This window comes from Phoca vitulina, unplaced genomic scaffold (assembly GCF_004348235.1).
Source record: "Phoca vitulina isolate PV1807 unplaced genomic scaffold, GSC_HSeal_1.0 scaffold19, whole genome shotgun sequence".
NCBI lineage: Eukaryota > Metazoa > Chordata > Mammalia > Carnivora > Phocidae > Phoca > Phoca vitulina.
In genome coordinates this window covers 17,073,507-17,095,986 of record NW_022589722.1, presented here as the reverse complement: position 1 = coordinate 17,095,986, position 22,480 = coordinate 17,073,507, and the positions used below count along the sequence as shown (strand labels likewise).

Here is a 22,480-nt window from a genome sequence, read left to right as displayed (position 1 = left end):
TAGTGGGTTGAAATGAACTAATAAAAGACAGGTGAAGGACTTGGTTATGGTTTTATGGTTATAATTTTCACAAAAATGTTGGGGAAGGTTGATTATCTTGTCTCTATATTGATTTACTTTTTCTGAAATATTAAGTTTTGGCTTTGTTGAATACAATGAAAGTTTTACTCATAATACATAACTATGTGTGTATGAGGACATTTAACTGGCCTTTTAAAAATTTATAAATTTTTACTGATTTCAGTAGCATTTGTAGATCAAGAATAGTATAACCCAAGACAAAGCTGTTTTTATTTTAAAACAAAGACCTTCACTTTTTTTTTTTTTTTTAAAGATTTTATTTATTTGTGAGAGAGAGAATGAGAGACAGAGAGCATGAGAGGGAGGAGGGTCAGAGGGAGAAGCAGACTCCCTGCTGAGCAGGGAGCCCGATGTGGGACTCGATCCCGGGACTCCAGGATCATGACCTGAGCCGAAGGCAGTCGCCCAACCAACTGAGCCACCCAGGCGCCCGACCTTCACATTTTTATAAAACATGCCTCTGCTTCCATCAACACACACCTTTATAGAAAGAATTCTATTTAAAGAGATTAATAAGACTTAACATGGCAAGTCTCCTCATGGTGGAGACCATGCTTATTTACCAATTTTTGTGTCCTCCACGGCATATTACAACCTACAGGTGCCTAATGAATGGATCAGTGAATCAATTTGAATTTGCAAATACTTTATGTCCTTAGAAAGCAGCACAGAGTAGTGAATAGAGCGTGGGATGTTTTCAGGCTGACCCAGATTTAAAGTGCTTTGGCACTCACTGCTGTGTGACCTTGGTGAGAATTTTAACCTCTCTGACTCTGTTGAGGATTCTCGTTTCTGTCTCAAGGGGTTGTTAACAGGGTCGAGTAAGAAAGTACACAAGGCACTTCGCACACTGTGTGGCCCACAGTGAGATCTTAAGAACTGGTAGCTATTTTGTTATTTCTGTCTGTGGCTTATAAAGTCCCTGAGGCCTAGGTTAGAAATAATAAGACAGCTCGATTTAAGCTATCTTGGCCACTCTTTCATCTTCCAAGGAGTGGAGTCCAGTGATTCTTTGCTCTCTTATTATGCTTGTGGAATTTCCCCCTGCGCCCCCCATTTTTTTTTTTCCATGAGGTCCAGATGTTCATCACTGACAGGTGTCTGTCTGGAGAGTACCAGTTATTTTATTAGGTAATCACTGAGTGCCTGGTTCCAGTCATTCACTTAGTCATTCACTCATTCATCCACTCGGCTGACACTCACTGAGGGCCTTGCCTAGCCTGAGCACTGTGCTGGGAGTTGGAATGGTAGCAGTGAGTGAGGCAGGCACAGTTCCTGCCCTCAGGGAGCTCCCCATCTAGCTGGAAGACATTGGCCACATGCAGAACAGTGATGAAGCAGAGCCTGTCAGATACACGGTCACGGAAGGATAAGGCAGCTTCATGGGAGGCATGCCAGAGCTTAGACATTCAAAGAAAATTTCCCTCTTCAGAGCACTCCTCTGGGAGGCATCAATCTTATGATTCTGCTCTCAAAATATTTTTGTAACAGTGCTTTGGGACTAGCCACCATGGAGACTGTTAAAAGAATTTTCTTTAGGCTCTGAAGGAACTTCCAAAAGAGAGGTTCTAAAACTATTTTGGCAATAACAACTTCTTCAAAAAAGATGCCTAACATTCTCAAGGGGAAGGAGCTTGTTATCTGGGATGAATGCATTCTGTATGTATGCCACGGTTGTGTAATTTCTTCAGCTTAGGTCATTTAAGAATTTTAACGCAGTGGTTTTCAGCTGGGAGGCAGTTTTGTCCCCCAGGGGGTACTTGGCAACACTGGAGCCATTTTGGGGTGTCACAACTTGGGGGGGTGTTGCCCCTGGCATCAGGTGGGTAGAAGCAAGGTGTACCGCTTGCTACACAGCCCGCACGGGTAGGACACCCCCTCCCTCCACTAGACACACACAGCACGGAGCTAGCCTGCCCCAAATGTCTGTGGTGCTCAGGTTGAGAAGCTGATTTAATTGGTACGTCTGTTAAAAAAGTAGGTCTCATTGCTCTCCCCACTCCAGTTTCATAGTCGGTGCGGCAGGCAGCTGGAAAACCAAAAAATACTTTTGTGAAGGGGCCTCTGGTTATGTGTCAGAAACTTACTTGTTAAATGTACGGAGCAGAGCTTTGGAGATAGGAGGTCTGGGTGGGACATGCTTGCTCTCCTCCTTGCTAGCCATGTGGGCTTGGGTGATTTATAGAACCCCAAGGAGCCTCAGTTTCCCCACCTGCAATAGAAGAGCAATAATCCCTATTTTGTAGCATTTCTGTAAATATCCACTGAAGTCATGCCTAGCAAGTGCTTAGCTCAGTCAGTGCCCCATAGGTCATGGCTAGTGCAGACCGTGACCTAAGAATGAAACTCTGTGCTACACAATCACTGTGAAATATAAACATATTTACTGAGTGCCCACAAAGCTCTGTGCTTGGATTGTGGGGTCTCTGCCCTCAAGAAGTAGATAGTCTGGAGTTAGAGGAGAATAAAAGAGGTGTTTTGATAAGGAGGAAGCTTGACAACAGACCACTGCATTTGCCATGCCGATGAGTACTTCTGGCAATGCGGGCAGTGAGACTCAAGGGTGGCAGGACCCCAGTGGTTTGGTGGGGGCTCAGGAGCTGTCCCCCTCCCTGAGGCTTCTGCCCCACTCAGTCTGACTGGAAATGTGGCCAGGACATGGGGAGGACTCAAGGAGACCCTGAGGACTTGAGTCTGGTTGACAGGCATGGAGAAATCCAGAGAGGAAGCTGATTTGGAGAGGAAATAATAAATTTTAAATGTTTCAACTACTGAGTTTGCAGTTGGGGAAAGATATCCAAGTGGAGTCTCCAGCCAGCTGGAGGAAAGGTAGGGTTGGAAATCTGCAGAGAGACTTGGTGGGGGACATCTACTTACAGGTGAATGCTGAAACACACAGGGAAACAAGGCCTCTGAATGACGATAGAAATTGGTTCCTAGGAAGTTATTTATACCTAAAAGGAGACAAGGAGAGAAGAGCTTGTGAAGGAGTAAGGGATTGAAGGAGGGTTGAGGGATCATAGTTCCCCCCAAACCAAGGAAGGAGTGCTGCTTAGGGGGCTGGACAAATGAAGACCAAAAGAAGGCCCCTAGGTCAGGTGAGTGGGGGTCAGAAGGAAGGGGGTGGATGTGGGAGAACCCGAACTGCAGGGCTTTAAGAGGCAAGTGTGTGATAATGAAATGGAGAACAAGCACATATTGATACTAGTTTGAGAAGCTTGTCAGTAATAGGAGAAAGATGAAAAGTCAGGATATTAACAGCTTTGGGTGAGGTTTGATCCAGGATATGTATGTTTGTGTGGAGCAGGAAAGGAGCCAGGGACATGGGGAGATTGGAAATGCCAGTGAGAACTCTGTGTGGGGGACAGGACTCTGAGAGTTCAGGGAGGGGTGGGTCCTTGTAAAGGAGGTTGGACTTCTTTTCCTCTGAGAAAGGCAGGAGGGAAGGAAATGCGTGAAAACACTGTTAACTTGAAGTTTAAAAGAAAAGGGTAAATGAAGTATACCAGACTGTAATTTCCCAAGATCTATTGCCCCTTTCATAGTAAGTAATGTGCCCCCCTCCTGAATATTTAGACCCACAAGTGATTGGAAAGAAGACTACGTTTCCCAGCTTTCCTTGGGGTTAGAGATGAGCACATGCCTGAGTTTGGGCTGGTGAGATTAAGTGGGAGAGATATGGATAACTTCTAAGAGGTTTTCATGAAGTGAAGAGTCTGATGATCTCCTATTCCTCCTTCCTGCTGGTTGGGTCGTGGATATGATGACTGGAGATGGAGCAGCCATTTTAGACCAAGAGGTGTCCTTGGGAATGGAGGTCAGGCAAGGTCAGGCAACAAGATAAAAGGAATCTGAGTCTCTGACACTGTGGTGTATCTCTAGCTCCAGGCCACCCACTTCCTGACTTTTGCATGAGAGAGAAATGAAGTCACCATTAATTTGGGTTTTCTGTTACTTTTTTTTTTTTTTTTTAAAGATTTTATTTATTTATTTGAGAGAGAGAGAATGAGAGACAGAGAGCATGAGAGGGAGGAGGGTCAGAGGGAGAAGCAGACTCCCTGCTGAGCAGGGAGCCCGATGCGGGACTCGATCCTGGGACTCCAGGATCATGACCTGAGCCGAAGGCAGTCGCTTAACCAACTGAGCCACCCAGGCGCCCTGGGTTTTCTGTTACTTGCAGCCAGTCATGATCCGAACCAATTTCTGAAGGCAGTCTCTCAGGGTTTGTCAATATAGTCAGCATGGAAGTGGAGGATAGGAGGAGTGAGCAGTAAGGATGAGATCTAGGATAGCTGTTGAGAAGGGGCACCTTTAAAGATCCATATGAGGGATGCATGGAAGAGCTGCAGGCCTCTGGCCCAGGGATTCCTCACCACACCTGGCTGCCTCCAGGGCTGAGGAGATCCATATCTCTGAGTAGAGGTAAACTGTTTCCAAGACACCTATTGGAAAGCTCTCGCATCAAGCTGCAGAAGGTTGGTTGGCATGGGGGAGCCCTTCCAGCAGGTGCAGAACAGAAAGAATTCACACCAAGCAGCCAGGCTCAGTCGGTCCTTCCCTGGGCTCCCACCGTGGTATAGCAGGAAGTATTACAGAACCAACGAGGATGATTGTTCATTGAATAGGACCTCATTAGTTACCAAATGTACTCCAGACATATTCTTGTTAATGTTATGTTTCTTGAAATGAGATATTAGTAGTAAGATAATTCGTCTTTAATTCATTTCTTGCACTGGACATTTGAAAGATTATAACCAACTGATAGATTCTTAACATGTTGAAAAAGTTTGGGTAGAAGTGTGATTGATTGATTGATTGATTTAAAAGATTATTTATTTGAGAGAGAGAGAATGAGAGAGAGCACGTGAGAGGGGGAAGGGTCAGAGGGAGAAGCAGACCCCCTGCTGAGCAGGGAGCCCTATGCAGGACTCAATCCTGGGACTCCAGGGTCATGACCTGAGCTGAAGGCAGTCACTTAACCAACTGAGCCACCCAGGCGCCCCAGGAGTGATTTAAAGTAATGAAGTTTAAGTGCCCCTGAACTAAATAATGCTGAACCAGTAAAGGGAATTTAAACTCAAGTCTCTAAGCAAAAATGTGTCAAGCGTAATGTTAACAGATGTCTGGTCACTCTTGAAGTCAAGGCCCACATAGATAGTGTTTTTAGGTGTTCATTTGAATTCTAGATAATACCTCCCCTGGGACTTTAACATACAGAACACATTGTCATGTTATTCTTACCTTCAGAAATATTTATTTATTATTATTATTGTTAAAGATTTTATTTATTTATCTGAGAGAGAGAGCGCACAAGCTGGTGGAGGGGGAAATTGCAGAGGGAGAGGGAGAAACAGGCTCCCCGCTGAGCAGGCTCCCCGATGTCGGGCTGGATCCCTGGGCCCTGGGATCATGACCTGAGCTGAAGGCAGATGCTTCACCCCAACTGAGCCACCCAGGCACCCCAAAAATATTTATTGCTGTAAGCTATAACAATCTCTGAAAACATATCCCCAGATTTATTTTTAGTTTATAATGTTTCCCAATAAATATTTCACATCATTTTATAAATGTTTAAATTCCCTAAGAGAAGAAATGATATAAAGCATGCCATCTTTTGCAAGTACATTATGAAATGGGCCTTTCTTGGGTGGGTGTCTGGCTCCCCTCAGCAGTGGTGTCCTTTCTACTTTGTATAGAGTCAGTCCTTGACAGAGATGCTTCTCGAAGTACAGAACACTGCTGGAGAACTCTACCTTGAAATAGGAATGACTCAGGAGGGCTTCCAATATTTCCAGAAAGCGTGGTCCAACCTGGTGGATTTTTCACCCAGCAACATGAAAGACAACCAGGACTTCGTGAAGCAGAAAGGTATGGCAGACAGGTGCAGAGGGGGTAACCATTGTGTTTCGGAGTCGGGCTCCTGGGCTCGTCCCAGCCACCAAGAAAGGGGAGCTGGGTGTGAGTTTTGTGGTGGGCACGTGAGGGGTGAACAGTAAGCACTCCTCATGTGACAGCCCAGCCGTTCACATGACTCCGAAGCCTGCTGTCCTGGGTTTAAATCCCACCTCTCCACTTACTGGCTCTTTGCCTTTAGACCTATGACTCAACCTTTCTGGGTCACATTTTTATAAGGGAGGGATGAAAGGAGTGCCTGTTGCACGTCCTTGTGAGACTAGAAGCGTTCGTAGGAGAGCGTGGCGCACGCAGGATGGTGCCCGGCACGCCGTCCAGCGCTCGCGGGAGCCCGCTCCTTTTATTCTCTGGTATTTATGCCTGAGGCCCTGTGGTACCACTGGTAACGCAGAGACGAAGAATGTTTGCTGAATGAAGATATTAAGCATTTTTGACCCACTGATTTACAGTCAGGCTAAACTAAAGGATTCTAGACTTATGCTGTATTTAAATGGCTGCGTTAATTTGCTCTTGTTGTATAACAAGCCAGCCCGAAAGGCAGCCATTCGAACAACAGCTGCTTAGTATTGCCCAGAGGCCTGTGGGTTGGCTGGGGATTCCGCTGGTCCAGGGTGGGCTCGGCAGATTAAGGTTGGACTCATGTCGGTGCCTGAGATCAGCTGGCCTACGAGGGCTTCCCTTAGCTGTCTGGTTGGTGACACGGGTGGCTGGGCCCCACGTTCCTCATCCTCCAGGAGGATGGCCAGGGCCTGTTTGCTTGGCGGCTCGCAGGATTCCAAGAGAGGGGGAGCAGAAGCCTGTGTGGAGGCACAGACCTAGGATCAGACCTGGCACACACCCTCTTCTGCTGTATTCAGTTGGTCAAAGCGAGTCACCAGGCTTCATTCAAAGGGAGAGCACGAGACTCCACCTCTTGATGGGAGGAGGTGCGGAGTGGCATTGCCGAGGGGAATGGGGTACAGGTTGGCATGGGGGCTGCTGCAGTTTCTGCAATCTACCACCATGCCTATAAGATCAAAGGTCACCTTGGGCAAGCTCTTTACCCTTGCTAGATCTCATGTGTAAGTCCATTTTTGTAGTAAAATTCTCATTTGTTGAATGCTTATTATGTGTAAGGCATTTTATGCTCATGATCTTTTATCCTCGCATGTACCTCACGTGGTATGTGTTGCTACCCCCATTTTACAGACAAAGAAACTGAAGGCCAGACAGGTAGAATAACTTAAACTACTTTAGCTCTCACAGCCAGCAGGTCTGGAGCTAGGAGTCCCAGCTAGGCTGATCAGACCCTAAAGCCTGTCTGCAGTAACTCCTCACTGTACAGAATCTCTTCTAGTGTTGACATTTGTGAAGCTATAGTCCTCAATATACAGAGTGTATCTTCTGAGGCACCCTAATGCAGGCAGAGTTGGTCATAGGCATGCTGGGACCTTGGTGAGCAGAGGAAACCAGGGTGGGAACCAGGTGCACTCAGCTGGGTTCCGAGACTGGCCTTCCAAAGCCGGCGGGGCGGTCTAAAGTGCAGAGCTCCTTGGAGGAGCAGACCTTGGCTTGGTGCAGACAAATGTGGCTCCCTGAGGAGTCCAAACCAGCTGGAGGGGTGGAGTCCTGCTGGCAAGGGATGCTTGGGGATAGATCAGTGTCCTTAGCGGCAACTTTGATGGGAATTCCCTGTAGTTCCAGTGTTCTGACAAGGGTCAGGCCAGGATTCAGGGCCCAAGCAAGCAGGTGAAGGGGGATGGGCTCGGATTCCAGGCTGGCCGGAGCTGACACATTCAAGAACTATTTCCTGAGCACCTACTGTGCACCAGGGTGCTCTGCTGGACAGGACAGTCACCAACTCTGTCTTCTAAAGGAGGTGACACATAACACACAATAATTGCAGGTTGGAATAAATGCAATGAAAGACACAAACGACATGCAGGTAGAGCGTAGGCAGGTGGAGGGTCCCCTTCTGAAAGGTCCACAGGCCTCTTTGGTTGAGACATATGGTCCTGGCAGAGGGAACAGCCTGTGCGGGGCCCTGAGGTGGGAGGGTCTTGGCCTGTGTTGGCAATGGAAAGAGCCTCCCTGAGCAAAGGGCAGGAGGCAGCTGGGTCCAAATTGTGTAGGGCCTTGGGCCTTGGGGCTTGGGCAAAAATTTGGATTTTATTCTCCATGAGGGGAAGCTATTACGTGGAGTTAGAGTAGGCATGACATCATTTGATTTCTATTTTGAGATTACTTTTTTTGCCTGGATTGCATGGTGGGTAAGAGGGGACACAGGGAGATCAAGTTCATGGCTGTCCCATCTGATGCCCAAGTGTAAGATGTGAGGCCCTGGATGGAGGTGGGGTGGAGTGCAGTGGGCACAGGGCAGTGAATGAGATACCACTGATGATGGGAAAGATGCTTCTTGGCAGTGTAGTGGTAATCCTTTATACTTACAACTGAATTCCATAGTGCAGGAAGTTAAATCTGCTTTTCTTTCCTGCTATCAGTGCTGTTCTAACACCTTCTGGGAACATTGGTATGGCTTTTTCTCTTCCTAACAGATTATGGCTTAGAAAACATTTTTCAGCATTTTAGGAGTCTGTATTAGTGTCAGAATATATAACTCTCAATAAAGGAACAAAATGGTGGGGCCTTTGCAGCAGGTACATTCCCAAGGCGGTATGTATCTAGGGATAGCTCATTATTTATTAATTGGATTTATGGGGCTTATTCATGTGCTTCTCATTGTAAGGCTATATCATTTTATTATTTCTTATTGCAAGACTGGCTGCCTTCGGTAGGACTCGGTTACCACAGTGATGGCTGGTTTTACCACATCCATATTCTTACTTAATTTCTGATCTATTTATTTGCAGAACAGTCTCAGAATTCAGTTTCAATCCACTGTCTTAGCTCTTTGGCCTTGCAACTGCTGTCCACACACAATCATTGTATGAAAACCAGTCCCCATGCAATGTAGGCCAGTCATCGATTTATTAAGAAAAAACCTGGTTATTGTCGGTGATGAAGCAATGATATTAAGTGCTCTGCCTATTGACATCTTAACTCTTTTGTAGAACAAAAAACCTTAAGCATCATCTTCTTTGCCAAAATGTATTCCCTGCAGGCAGAGTGCTGAACAACCTGGCAAAGTCAGCAACTGAGAAGTACTTAAAAGAAAATCACATTTTGGAATGTGCTGCTGAAATTTCCAGCTTATTGGACAACAGCCCCCGTGATCAGGCTACCATGAAATACACCGAAGGTGTTCTAATGTAAACATATGTTTTTTTCTTGAAAAATTATTGTTTTCTGTACTAGCTTTTATTGTTAACATCGATGTTCTAACCCACACTTGTTAATCCATTTCCCACCTAACTGACTGGGTGAAGAAATGCCGAATGTTAGCACTTCCATCTCTGCTTCAGTGGTTCTCAACCAGGGGTGATTCTGCCCCTCAGGGGACCTTGGGCAATGTCTGGAGGCATTTTCGGTTGTCATGACTGGAGAGGTTGATATTGACATCTAGTGGGTAGAGTCCAGGACGATGCTAGACATGAGGTAGTACACAGGACGGCCCCACAACATACTACCAGCCCAAATGTCAACTGTGTTGGGGTTGAGAAATAGTGCCTAGTTTCTTATAAAGATATTCACATGTCTTCTTATATATCACCTTGAAGGTCTTGAATCTACCATTATAAACTGCTCTGCTGTTCTGTATCTTCCTATATAAAACAAAGGATGTTTATAAGAATTACTTTTTAAAAATTATTTTTAAAGATTTTTATTTATTTATTGAGAGAGAATGATAGAGAGAGAGCATGAGAGGGTGGAGGGTCAGAGGGAGAAGCAGACTCCCTGCTGAGCAGGGAGCCCAATGCGGGACTCGATCCTGGGACTCCAGGATCATGACCTGAGCCAAAGGCAGTTGCTTAACCAACTGAGGCACCCAGGCGCCCATATAAGAATTACTTTTGATAGCACAATGAAGTAGCCAACATTATCATGCCCAGTAAATACACACATGCCTTTTATTTTCAGGTTTGTTGCTGGAAACACTTCTCTTGCAAGAATGAGATTTCAAGAATGCTTAACTATCAGGAGAAGTTTATTTGGTGAGAAAAACATCCTAGTTGGAGAAATTATGGAATTTTTAGCAGATTTACTATTTTTTCTACCAGGAGATAGTGAAAGGCAAGTTTTTTTTTTCTTTTACAATTTTATTATGTTATGTTAGTCACCATACAATACATCATTAGTCTTTGACGTGGTGATCCACGATCCATTGTTTTCGTATAACACCCAGTGCTCCATGCAGTATGTGCCCTCCTTAATACCCATGACCGGGCTAACCAATCCCCTGTCCCCCCTCCCCTCTAGAACCCTCAGTTTGTTTCTCAGAGTCCATCGTCTCTCATGGTTCATCTCTCCAAGTTTTGAAAAAAAAGATTTTAAAAAATTATTTGAGAGAGAGAGAGCAAGCATGAGTGGGGTGAGGAGGGGCAGACGGAGAGAGAGAGAGTCTTGAGCACAACCCTGACATCTTGACCTGAGTCAAATCCAAGAGTCAGATGCTCAACTGACTGAGCCACCCAGGCACTCCAAGGCACATTTTTATAAAATATTTCAAATAGCGTGTCTTCTTCCCCTCCCCCAAACGCCAGTGGCAGGGAGACCTGGGGTTGAGCCACCGGGGTGTCTCACTTCTTTGGTTGTAGCCTTATTCAGAGACCTGAGGGGCTCACCATGCCTGAGAGTTGTGTCCCTGTCTATTTGTCAGGACACTGACCGTATTGTATTTGAAAGGAGCTCTTAAAGATTTTTTTTTTTTTTTTTTTTTTTATTTGAGAGAGAGAGAATGAGAGAGAGCAAGCACATGAGAGGGGGGAGGGTCAGAGGGAGAAGCAGACTCCCTGCCGAGCAGGGAGCCCGATGCGGGACTCGATCCAGGGACTCCAGGATCATGACCTGAGCCGAAGGCAGTCGCTTAACCAACTGAGCCACCCAGGCGCCCATGAAAGGAGCTCTTAGCCCACAAACTGCGTAGAGGTTTCGGCAGTAGGAAAAGTACAAAGGAATATGATGTTGTGTTTCTCTGCATCACTCCCAGGCCTCGTGAGGAAGATGGACAACCGACCCTTGAACCACACAGGTTTGCACTGCGTGGGCCCACTTATATATGGCCTTGTTTCCATAAATACGGCACAGGACTACACATGCATTTTTATCTTCCATGTGATTTCCTTCATAACATTTTCTTTTCCCTAGCTTACTTTATCGTAAGAGTACAGTATATAACCCAGAGCATACAGATCTCTGCTGACCGACTGCCTAGGTTATCAGTAATCCTTTCAGTCAACAGTAGGTTATTAGTGGTTAAGTTTTGGGGGAGTCAAAAGATACTGGATTTTCAACTGCACAGGAGTCAGTGCCCCAACGCCCGCATTGTTCAAAGGTCAGCTGTGTTCACTTCCTGAGTCTGTGCAGGTCTCAGCTCCGTTGTCTGTGGGGCCACATCCATCGGTCTGCCTCCTGCAACCCCAGGCCAGAGCCGACAGTGTGTCAGACTTTCTCTCCCTGCTTTCCTGCTAACTCTTCTCTCCCCGGCCGGGAAGTCAGGGGCTCTCCTCAGCTGCCCCCCAACCAAGGCCTTGTTAAAGCTGTTAAAGAGAAAATTACTCATAATGATGTAAGCCGGCCAGGGCCACGGACCCAGAGGGGTCTTGCGGGACCAGCCAAGAGGGTCCTTGGCTTCAGGCAGGATGGAAATCAACTGTGAGCCAGCAGGAGGTGAAAGCAGAGTGTATTGAAGATATATAGAGAGTGAGAGGTGTGTGTGTGTTGGGGCGAGATACAGAAGGAGCGTCCGGGAGACTCGGAAAGGAAAGATCATGAGTCTCGTTTCTGCTTGGGGTCTGGGGGTTTTTACTGAGAGTGGTGGTCTGGTGTACATGTCCCCTTAGGCATCCAGGAACCAGTTAGAACCAAGACGAGGGCCCAGGTGTTATTCCTTGGAGCCAGGGGGCCTTGGCATTAAGATGTTTGGTACTGGTGGTCTGGAGTACGCGTGTAATGGCTTCGTCCAGTCGTTTCTCACCTGGTCCTTTCTTAGATGTTATCTGTTCTAGAGAAATCATTAATTCCTTGTCCCTTACAAGGACATATGTTGTTTGCATTATGAGGCATATATAGAGTGGGGTGGGGGTGCAGGTCCTAGCAAGAGTGGAAGCCAGAAAAAAGCAAAGGAGAAAGCAACTTTTTCTCTCATGGGGTCCCTTCACTTTCTCTGTCTCAGTAACACTTGTTAAAGAAAGGTAAGGTGGACTTCACTCAGGTCCTGCAGCAGGGTTTTGCAGAGGGGAAGAGAGATTGGACCCAACCCCAAATACAAAGAGAAGTTGGGCAGAGGGGTGTCGGTGGATGGAAAATTACCGAGAGGAAGCGTTGTGGGGAGGGGATTCTGTCTCAATGGACCTAACAGGATTCTTGCTGAAGGCGGGGCAGGGGGATCAGACCTCACCTGATATGACAGGGGAAGGAGGAACCCAGTCTGATATTGAGGGCGATCAGACATCAGGGGTGGGGGAGTCTCCTTAAACTAACTTAGCAGGAGTCTTGCTAAAATTGGACAATGCTCAGATGAACACAGAAGTCTAAAAGTTGAGGCCTACTTGAGAAAGAGTGAGAAGAGCCTGAGCAGAGTTTGGTCAAGGAGAGATTCTTTGTCGGTTTCGGTGTTTAAGAGAGGGTTGTAGGTATTATCCTGTGGATGCCATCAGTGTTAGCATCTGCAGGGTCCGACCACTTCTCTTGACAAGTTGGTAGAGAGAAGGGTCTTTGTGAGTCCAGAGAGACAGATGCACCACCCCCTTCCTTTGGCTCCAGCTCATACCCTTTCCTAGCCCAGTCAGCCGACCGAAAGGCAGGGGACGCTCTAGGTTAAATTATGAAGTTGTGAAGTTTTGTTTTAGTAGTTTCTGTCCCTCTGCTCTCTGTTCCCTGTCTTGCTTTTCATTTTCGGCTTTCCACTTGCCCTCTTACCTCTCCCCAGGAAGGTAACCTCTTCCTGCATGCGTTTGCTCCCAGGAGAAATGTGATGTTGCTAATTTCTAACACTTAAGTGCAAATCCATATTTAGCCTTTCTAAGAGTATTTACCTGTAAAAAAGTAGCCCAAATAAGGGAGTGTGTAAGGGTAAAATTACAGGTACTATATAGTAGTGGGGACATGGTGGGCTCTGGGGTCTGAGTGCCTGGGTTCAAATTAGTAACAGCGAGAACTTAACATCTTGGTGTCTCATTCATTTCTTCATTGGTAAAATGAAAGTGGGGATAGTATCTTGCTCACAGGATGGTTGTGAGGACTAAGGGTTCCCGTATGTAAAGTGCTTAGCAGAATGCCTGACACATACCAAAAGAGTTCATTAAATTGAGTTCTTAGTATCACTATTTTGCTCCCCACCAGATAATTTTTTAGACACTGGATACCAGATAAGCCTCCTTCTGTTCCTCTTAAGACCAGCATGGTGAACAGAGACAGGACTCCTCTTTACAGAAGCAAAAAGCGTGACAGTAGAACCATTGCCTCGTGAAAGAAAAATCTAAACACGTAGCATACTGTCTGAGTCATCTTGGCTGTCCGGGCTGCCCCACCACAAATCCAGTGCTGGTGGGGTGTGAATCACAGACGCTTAGTATTGCTCGTCCATTCCATAGGGATGGCCTCTGTGGCAGACGACCTGAGCCCTCACTGGCAATGGTCAACCTTCTGAAACAATGGAAGGCCTTTCTCCTTAGGTGACCACATCTTTCTTTTCTTTTCTTTTTTTTTATTTATTTATTCATGAGAGTCAGAGAGAGAGAGAGAGAGGCAGAGGCAGAGGGAGAAGCAGGCTCCCCGCCTAGCAGGGAGCCCGATGCGGGACTCGATCCCAGGACCCCGGGATCATGACCTGAGCCGAAGGGAGATGCTTAACCATCTGAGCCACCCAGGCGCCCGACCACATCTTTCTTAACATTAGTTAAGACCAGGAGATATTTTGCTGTGCAGCTTGACTCACCTCTCACACAGGTGTAGACCCTTTGTCCTGGTGGCCAGGGGCCCTTGTGACAGCTCTCACACACTACAGAAATGATCCATGGGATCCTGAGGGCCTTGTAGCTTGGGGATGGGGAGGGCTGGATAAATGAGGTCAAATTAAAAAAAAAAAAAACAAAAAACAGGACGGAGAGGAATGAATAAACTGATTAAGAGAAACAGTAGTGTGTTCTCAGTGAAATAAATGCCATCTACTCTTTCAGTAAAATAAATGCCATCTACTCTTTCTTGACTTTGTATCCATTCATCAGCCACCTCTTCAAGGTCAAGTTTCTTCCTCCCTTCCCATTTACTGTCATTTAACTTCTACCTCTACCCAGCTCCATTTTGTCTACTCCAGCGAAAGTCATCAGGAACATGTTAAATGTGTCCCTTTGTAGTTTTTGATCTTGTTGGGCTTCTCCTGCTGAAGTCCCGAAACAACCCTCTCCTGGTTCCTGAGATACCCTCCCTCCTGACTCTCTTTTCTGATGATCACTGCTCAGTTTCTTTTGTGGGTTTCCTCTCTCTCCCTCCCTCCCTCTCTGACTCTTGTCCAAACGGTGGCACTGTCTTGGGTTCGGTTCATGGATGCTGTGCTTGGATCTGGTCTCAGTCTTAGCACCTCAACCTTACCTGTGCAAGGGCTTCAGCATGACGTGCTGGCTTCTCGTCTCCATGGCCTTCTCAGTCCTCCATCATCTACTGGATGTCTCCACTTGAGTATTTGGGCATTTCCGAGTCCACGTTCTCAAGACCGAGCACATCCACCCCCTCTTCCTGATGAAATGCATTTTCTCCCGTTTCACCCAGTGTGGACGCCATGGCGTCATCTTAATTGTATTTATATCAGTCACTATGCTAAAGACATTACGTGCGTTTTTCTCATTGAATGCTCCAAACAATTTGTTATTCTCATTTTGAATGTGAGAAAGCTGAGGTTCAGGAGATTAGAATGCTCACCCAGCTTTTAGGTGGTAGAGCCAGGATCAGCATCCAGGGAGTCTGATTGCAGAGCGTCTCCACCGCACTAACAGCTACCAAGCCGGCCTGACCTGAGAGCTCAAGCTCCTAACCACGTCACTCTACTGCGAGCACAGCGATAACCCAGTGATCCCAGCACTGGGCCCACAGCATTCAATGTGGCGCGCAGCCTCGGCAGGTCTGTCTCATCCGGGCCCACGGCATCCGCTCAGACCCTCATGCTTCCGTGGACTAACTCGCCTCAGTTTCCGCTCCACACTTCCAGGCAGGCGAGTTTTCTAACGTGCACGTCGGATCACATCATTCTCATAATGAAAACTCCTCACTGTTAAAGTCCAAAACCCTTAGGTTCACAGGCAGTGCCCTTCATGAGGGGCCGGTCCTTTGTTTCACTCTTCAGCCTCTGCTCCAACCTTGGGAAGTTCCCTGAGGGCAAGGATTAGTCTTACTCATCCTTGAGCCCCAGCCCTGAATGTTTGTTGAATGAATGAATGCAGTGCTTCTTGGGTGCAAAACTTTAATTAAATTTCTCTTTTCCAGATTCCAAAAGAAGCAAGCAATTGAATATTATAAACAAGTGATACAAATAAAGGAAAATGTGGGGACTTTCACCAACTCCTCACTCGTCAGGAAGCAGCTGAGCATTAGCCTCAGTGACACCTTGTGTAAATTAGGTAATTGCTGATGTGTTTCTATTAGAAGCGGGTGACTTTTCCCTTTGACCTGCATACTTTGCTTATTTTTAAAATGTCTTTATTTTTGAAGCAGACAACTCCTGTTCCACAGACTTTCAACTTTTTTTTTTTAATTTATTTATTTGACAGTGACACAGTGAGAGAGGGAACAAGCAGGGGGAGTGGGAGAGGGGGAAGCAGGCGTCCCGCCGAACAGGGAGCCCGATGCGGGGCTCGATCCCAGGACTCTGGGATCATGACCCGAGCCGAGAGCAGACACTTAACGACTGAGCCACCCAGGTGCCCCGACTTTCAACTTTTTAAGCTACTTGTTTACCTTCCCTTATTAGGAACGTGTCTTAGTCTGCTTGGGCTGCTAGAACAGAGTGCCACAGACTGGCAGGCCTGAACAGCAGAGATGTATTTCTCAAAGTTCTGGAGGCTGGGACGTCTAAGATCAAGGCGCCAGTAGACTCGGTGTCTGGGGAGAGCCTGCGTCCTGGTCCACAGACAGCTCTTTTCTCCTTGTGTCCTCACATGGTGGAAGGAAGGGCACCTCTTTTATGAGGGCGCTAATCCCATTCATGAGGGGTTCACCCACATGACCTGATCACCTCCCAAGGGCCTCATCTCCAAATACCGTCATTTGGGGGTTAGGACTTCAACATAAGAATTTTGGGAGGGGGGACACAAACAGTCCATAACAGAAAGAGATCTTCTTTTCTTTTTTCAAGATTTTATTTATTTATTTGAGAGAGAGCACAACAGGGGGAGTGGCAGGCAGAGGGAGAAGCAGACTCCCCGCTGAGCAAGGAGCCTGATGGGCCTCCATCCCAGGACCCTGGGATCATGACCTGAGCCGAAGGCAGATGCTTAACCTACTGAGCCACTCAGGGGCCCCAGAAAGAGATCTTCTGGAGGTCTTTCCATCCCATCTCTCACTCTTTTGTTGGCGGGGCATGATGCCCAACCACAGCCCTCTCCTGTCAGGATAGGTTTCCTTCTTCCTTCCGATTCTGTTTAAATCACTGTATAGGAATAGCCTGTTCACGCTTATTCCCGTGACACTAAAGTTAACAGGTGATTGAAAATCACAAATGGACCCACCTTTGATTTTACATATAGAATGTAAGACTCAGTGCCTCAGACCTGGCTCAGAGATTTGAAGGCACTTTCTGATTTAAGATAAAAATTAAAAACTTAAATGAAATGAAAGTTAAAAATTGAAAAAAAATTGGTCTTAAACCTAAGAGGGTCGGGGTTGGGTACCTTCACTCCTCTTGCTACTTGTTTCAATTATTTCTGTTTTGCTTCTCTTCACGGGACAAGTTCCCATCCTTTCTTTGAGTTTCTTCCACCAGAATGTTCTTATTGCCTGTGGTTTGTAGTGAATGCTGTTTCTTCCTCACTGGCACTACCGTTACTGAACCTAAAGTCGGTTTCGTCTGTCTCATGCCCAGTTAGCCAATCTAAGCCACCTGGTTAGAAGCAGAAAGCTTTTTTATCAGAAGGGCAGCCCGATGGGAAGGCAAGGGATCCGTCTTGAACCTGCCTTGTCTTTGTTGAGCGTACGGACAGTTTATGTGGGGCTAATAAGGTATGCGGGGGTCAGGGTGGGAACTGGATGGGCCTTGAAACTTCATGAGGAGAGGCTCAAAACAGAGATACTGTGCTCTGGGGACATCTGGGCTCCATCCAATGGTCTCAGAGCGTTACTTGTTGGCTTTGGGTCTGTAAAACAAGGGTTATCAGATAGCCTCCTTCCTTGGTTCCTGTAGCGAGTGCTGGGAAAAAGAAAACGGGGACAAGGTTAATGATTCTTGCAAGGCTGTAGAGGAATGTGCTTACGTGCAGCCCACGAGGTTACAGTGGAGGAAGGGCCTAGTGACAGTTCACCTAGATAAGGAAACTTATGCCCCGGTGAGGTGGAATTTATCTCCACTTGAAGGGCCATCCTCCAGGCTGACTGTTGACGAGCTCCCCAGAGGCCTCGTGACAGAGGGGTCCTTCTTGCCAGACTCTGCTCCAGCCAGAGACCAGAGTGGCCTGGCCCTGTCCATCCCTGCCTCACTACTTATTTGGCCCAGGACCCCGTTAGCTTGCTCTGCAGATGGGGCCACATGGTGAGTTCTGTCCTCTGTCTGGAGTGTTGCTGCCAAACCTGGGAATTGAGGAGATTGGAGAGTTTGATTGGGGGCTGCAGATAATGCTGGGACAGCAGGCTGGAGGCCGGCCACAGCTGGAGGGAGGGAGGGGGTGGGGGTGATCAGGGCTGCGAGTCCCGGGGAGGGGGCGGGGTGCCTCCAGTGAGCGAGTTACCAGTGTGCCAGGTAAAGACCTCTCAGCCTGTGGGCAGCTTTATTTCTTCCAGTGGGTTAGACCAGAGACCTCAAGTGCCATGACTAGAAAATTTTGGAATACTGTCAGGGATCATGAAATCTCATCGCCACAGGGCATGGCCAACTTCCTTCTAAACAGGTTTTCAGCCCCGTGTGATTTTATCTCTCAGGACAGAAGTCTGGAGAAACCTTGATTGTCATGATCGGGGGGGTGGGGGTTGGGGGGGCAGGGAGCACGACTGGCATTTAGTGGGTGGAGGCCTGGGATGCTGCTCAACACCCTACAGGGCTCAGGACAGCCCCCCCAACAGCAAAAAATTATCCAGGTCCGTGTCAAAGTGCCAAGATTGAGAAACCCTGAGTTAATCAACCATTCTCCCCAGCGTGCATGTTTGTTGTCCGTTTTACAATAAAACACGATTGCTTTCAGCCTAGTCATTTGCTAAGGAGGAAGAAGGCTTAAATACTTGCTATCTGCAGGGAAAGATTATTTTCAGTCCATAGATTTAGGAGCACGTGCGTGTGTATGTGTGTGTGTGTGTGTGTGTGTAGTGTTTTTTCATTAAGCGTTTCCAGGCTGAGTGCATGAAGGATTTTGTTTACAACCAGAAAATACAGTTGCAAATCTATGCAAAAGGAACTATACACCTAATCTGGTTGCTTTGTATTAATAGTTTGTTGCCAGTTGTGGTTTCTAGTCTATGATGTAAGTATAATATATTCGTTTGCTCTCAGATAAGAGGTTGATTAGCATGGGCATCACACTTACACATGGGAGCGCTCAGCAACAAGTAACCCCAGGGGTGGTTAGGACTTGGGGTCTATGTACCTAGCTTAGCAGGGGAGAGGGAAGTGGAGAAAAGATAAGGGCATTCAAGGGAAAAGCAAATTATTTTTTGGAAAGATAAATGAACCCTTAGGAGAATAAATGGTGTAGTTTGTAACAGTGTGTGTCTAGGTGTGGTGCTAGCTTCTTGTGTCCCAGGAGAGAAGATGTGAGTTGCCCTGGGGAAGGAATTTATAATGCTTGAGTCCTTTTGGGGGACTCTGCTTTTAGGCACATACAGGATTTTAAGAACTCAAATGCCTTCAGCTCAAAATATTATGTCATCAGGAATGTGGAATGCTTTGGGGTAGCATATCCGGATCCCCTTTGCCTACCTTTAATGGAGAATGTCTATCTGAATGGAATGTGCTTGAGTGGAGTCCATAAAATAAGAAGTAATCCAGAGCCACATATACTCCCGACTCCTCATCGCTCGCCATTGTAAACCAAGTCTTAGCCCTGTAGTAAAATTGTTAGGGAACGTTGGTCATCAGAGCACTCCTTTGACACAATGTAATTTTGCACTGAGGAAGAAAAGAACCATGGTATACTGACGATTAGCAGTTATTTATTCAGTACACATTTATTTTAATCGCTTTACAAATTGTAATGCATGGTGGAATTGTAAGGATGTTTTGTCTTACCCGACTAGTTTGTAGATCTGGGGTGGTTTGGGAGAATTATGCACCCTCTAAAGATAAACAAGCCTCCTACTGCCTCCCAGCCCCCAGCCCCCTGGGAGCACTCCGCATGAAGCTGCCCACGGGGATGTTAACACAAGTCATCGCTGGCATCTGCCCTGTGACTTTGGATTGGAGGCTCATGTATGAAACTACTGTTGTTCCCTTCATCTCCAGCTTGTCTCCCTTGTGGGGCCAGTTCCTCGGGTGCTCTGCAGTGGGCTGCCTATCACTTTGAAGTTGTCCCTTAGGTCCTTCAACATAAATTTTATGAATGCCATATGGCCTGTATTTCAATTCAGATCATCCTACACATACCTTCTAAATTTGGGAACAATCTGTCTTGGTCTTTTCTGGATGCAGTAACAGACAAATAGGTGGAAACAAGGTGCCCTGGGCTTGAAGGACTGTCCTAAGTATACCTGGGATATGAAAACAAAAGACAACTTTTGCCTTTCACTAGCTACTTACTTCGTTAGGAGGTAAAACAAGCCTGTAATAAAAGATGTAACATATGAAAGGTTTAGAACATGGCCTGGGGGGAGGAGACTGAACTGGGTTTGAGTTCTCGCGTGGCTGTGATCAGGTATGGGATCCCAGCAAATCACAGCTTCTCTGGTCCAGGTCCCTCTCTGACTTTATAAAATAAGGGTGTTGAGTTCTTTGAGGCCTTCTGCAGAATTAATAGTCCACACTTAAATGTAAAGGAAGACAGTGATCAGTAGCAGGAGGTTTTTCAGGGAAAACCTCTTGGGAGGAACCCTTAAGGAAGTGGAGGGTGTGAACTGGTAGAGAAGGGGGCACTTCTAGGCAGAAGACCTGCATGAACAAAGATAGGAATAAAGAAAGATATGGAGGGGACAAATTGGAGGCTGTCATGAGGGCTGTGAGAAAGGGTGGGACACGAGGTGAAGAAGCAGGAGAGCAGGCAGTGTTGGGAGGAGGTGGCGGTGTGCCGGTCTGAAGGCAGTCCTGCGTGTGGGCAAGTGGAGATTTAAGTCTGAAGAAGGCTGGGGGGCCCGTGATCCTCTCGTGGGCTTATTCTCTTTGGGAGATTGTTTTGGAAATTATTTACAATTAGTTAGAGCTTCTTAAGGCTGTCGGAAATCTGTCTCCCAGTTCAGAGTGAAGCAAATTTCCTGTCCCTTGGTGGGGAGCAAGAATTCCTGTCCTCTCAAAGGTCCTCATAGCTGGACTGAGAATCAAGTCGACATGAGACAGAATAACAGGAGAAAATCAGATTTAATAGTGCACATTTGGGGAATCCACACAGACATAGAAATTCCAAAGACAAGCAAAATGAGGTATATATGTCATCCTGAACTGGGACTTCAGCGGAAAGGAACACAATTCACGGGGACAATAAAGAGCAGATGTTTGGTTATTGGGTGTTTGCCCTGCTGTACCCATGGGTCACTCAGATTAAACTTGTCTCTGCTAACAACTCTTATTCTGGGTAAGACCCCAGTTTATTTATTTGAGAGAGAGGGTGAGTGAGAGAGAGAGAGAGAGCACAAGCAGGGGGAGCAGCGGAGGGAGAGGGAGAAGCAGGCTCTCCACTGAGCAGGGAGCCCGACGTGGGGCTCGATCCCAGGACCCTGGGATCATGACCTGAGCCGAAGACAGATGCTTAACAGACTGAGCCACCCAGGCGCCCCAAGATCCCAGTTTAGATTCTTCTGTGTAGTTGAGGGAAGGGCAGAAGTTTCTCTGGAGGCTGCATGGCCTTTTACTTTTAGGGAAGTAAGCACTGATTATTAAGGGTATTTTATTTTAAAAAATTTATTTATTTATTTGGGGGGACAGGGGGAGGGACAGAGGGAGAGAGAGAACCTTCAGGCAGACTTCCTGCTGAGCGGGGAGCCAGACACCGGGCTCAATCTCACGACCCTGAGATTACGACCTGAGCTGAAACCAAGAGTGGGATGCTTAACCAACTGAGCCACCCAGGTGCCCCAAGGGTATTTTAAATGTTAATTACTTGTGTTATCATTCATTCACATAACAAGTATTTACTGCACCTTAAAGCAGTAAAAACAGATTTTATTTAGGACTGTTGCAATAGGGGAAAATAGACCTCAGTACAGAAGTGGGCTCAACTCTGAATACAGCATGGGCAAGTGGGAATGTATAGCCAAGGAGCAGGGAGGGGGTCAGTGGATAGAAAACTACCGAGAGGAAACATCAGGGGTAAGAAATTCTGGCGCAATGAACCTAACAGGGTTCTGGCTGAAGGCACACCTGGGGTGTGATGGGGAATGAGGAACCTGATGTCCAGGGCGATCAGACATTGAGGATGGCTAAACTGACTTTGCAGGATTCTTGCTAAAACTGGACAATGCAGAGATGAACATGGAAGCCCAAAGTGAGACCTGGTTGAAAAAGAGCTTGGAAAAGCCTGGGTAGAGTTTGGTCGATCGGAGAATCTTAGGTGACAATCTGTTTTAGTTCCTGGGGATATAGCAGTGAGCAGGACGGAGAGAGCCCAACACTGCCATTACTGAGCTCACACTGAGGCAGACGACTGTCAGACAACTAGATACAGCACTGTGTAGCTGTGTAGTCCTACGGAGATGGTGGTTAGACAACTGGGTACACAGGAGCTTAACTGTAACTGTGGAAAATGCTCTCATGGCAAAATACAACCACTAACGGGACCTTGATCTGTTGGAGGGGGGGGATACATTGGGGATGCTGATATTGAATCTGAAGGATGAGAAATTGCTTGCTAAGTAAAGAGGGGTAGGGTGGGGAGAGTCATCCAGGCAGTGGAGAACTTGCAAAGCTGGAAGGAGCTAAAAAGGCCAATGTGGCTAGAACGCAGAGACCAGTGATAGGGAGAGGGTGCCTGAGGAGGATGTCAGAGAGGTGCTGGGCCAATCACAGGCCCTGAGGCCTGGTCAAGGATTTGGGGTGTTACCGTAAGAGCAG

At 46.9% G+C, this 22,480-nt stretch overlaps 1 protein-coding gene across 1 annotated transcript in view; it reads left to right on the top strand.

Annotated features, from left to right (window-relative positions):
- Positions 1–22,480, top strand: part of LOC116639946 (putative tetratricopeptide repeat protein 41) — an 87,219-nt gene that overhangs the window by 56,359 nt on the left and 8,380 nt on the right. The window contains exons 11-14 of the mRNA XM_032416699.1: positions 5,778–5,949; positions 9,095–9,242; positions 10,012–10,164; positions 15,571–15,704. Of these exons, the coding sequence (XP_032272590.1) occupies positions 5,778–5,949; positions 9,095–9,242; positions 10,012–10,164; positions 15,571–15,704 (607 nt within the window). The remainder of the gene's footprint in view (positions 1–5,777; positions 5,950–9,094; positions 9,243–10,011; positions 10,165–15,570; positions 15,705–22,480) is intronic.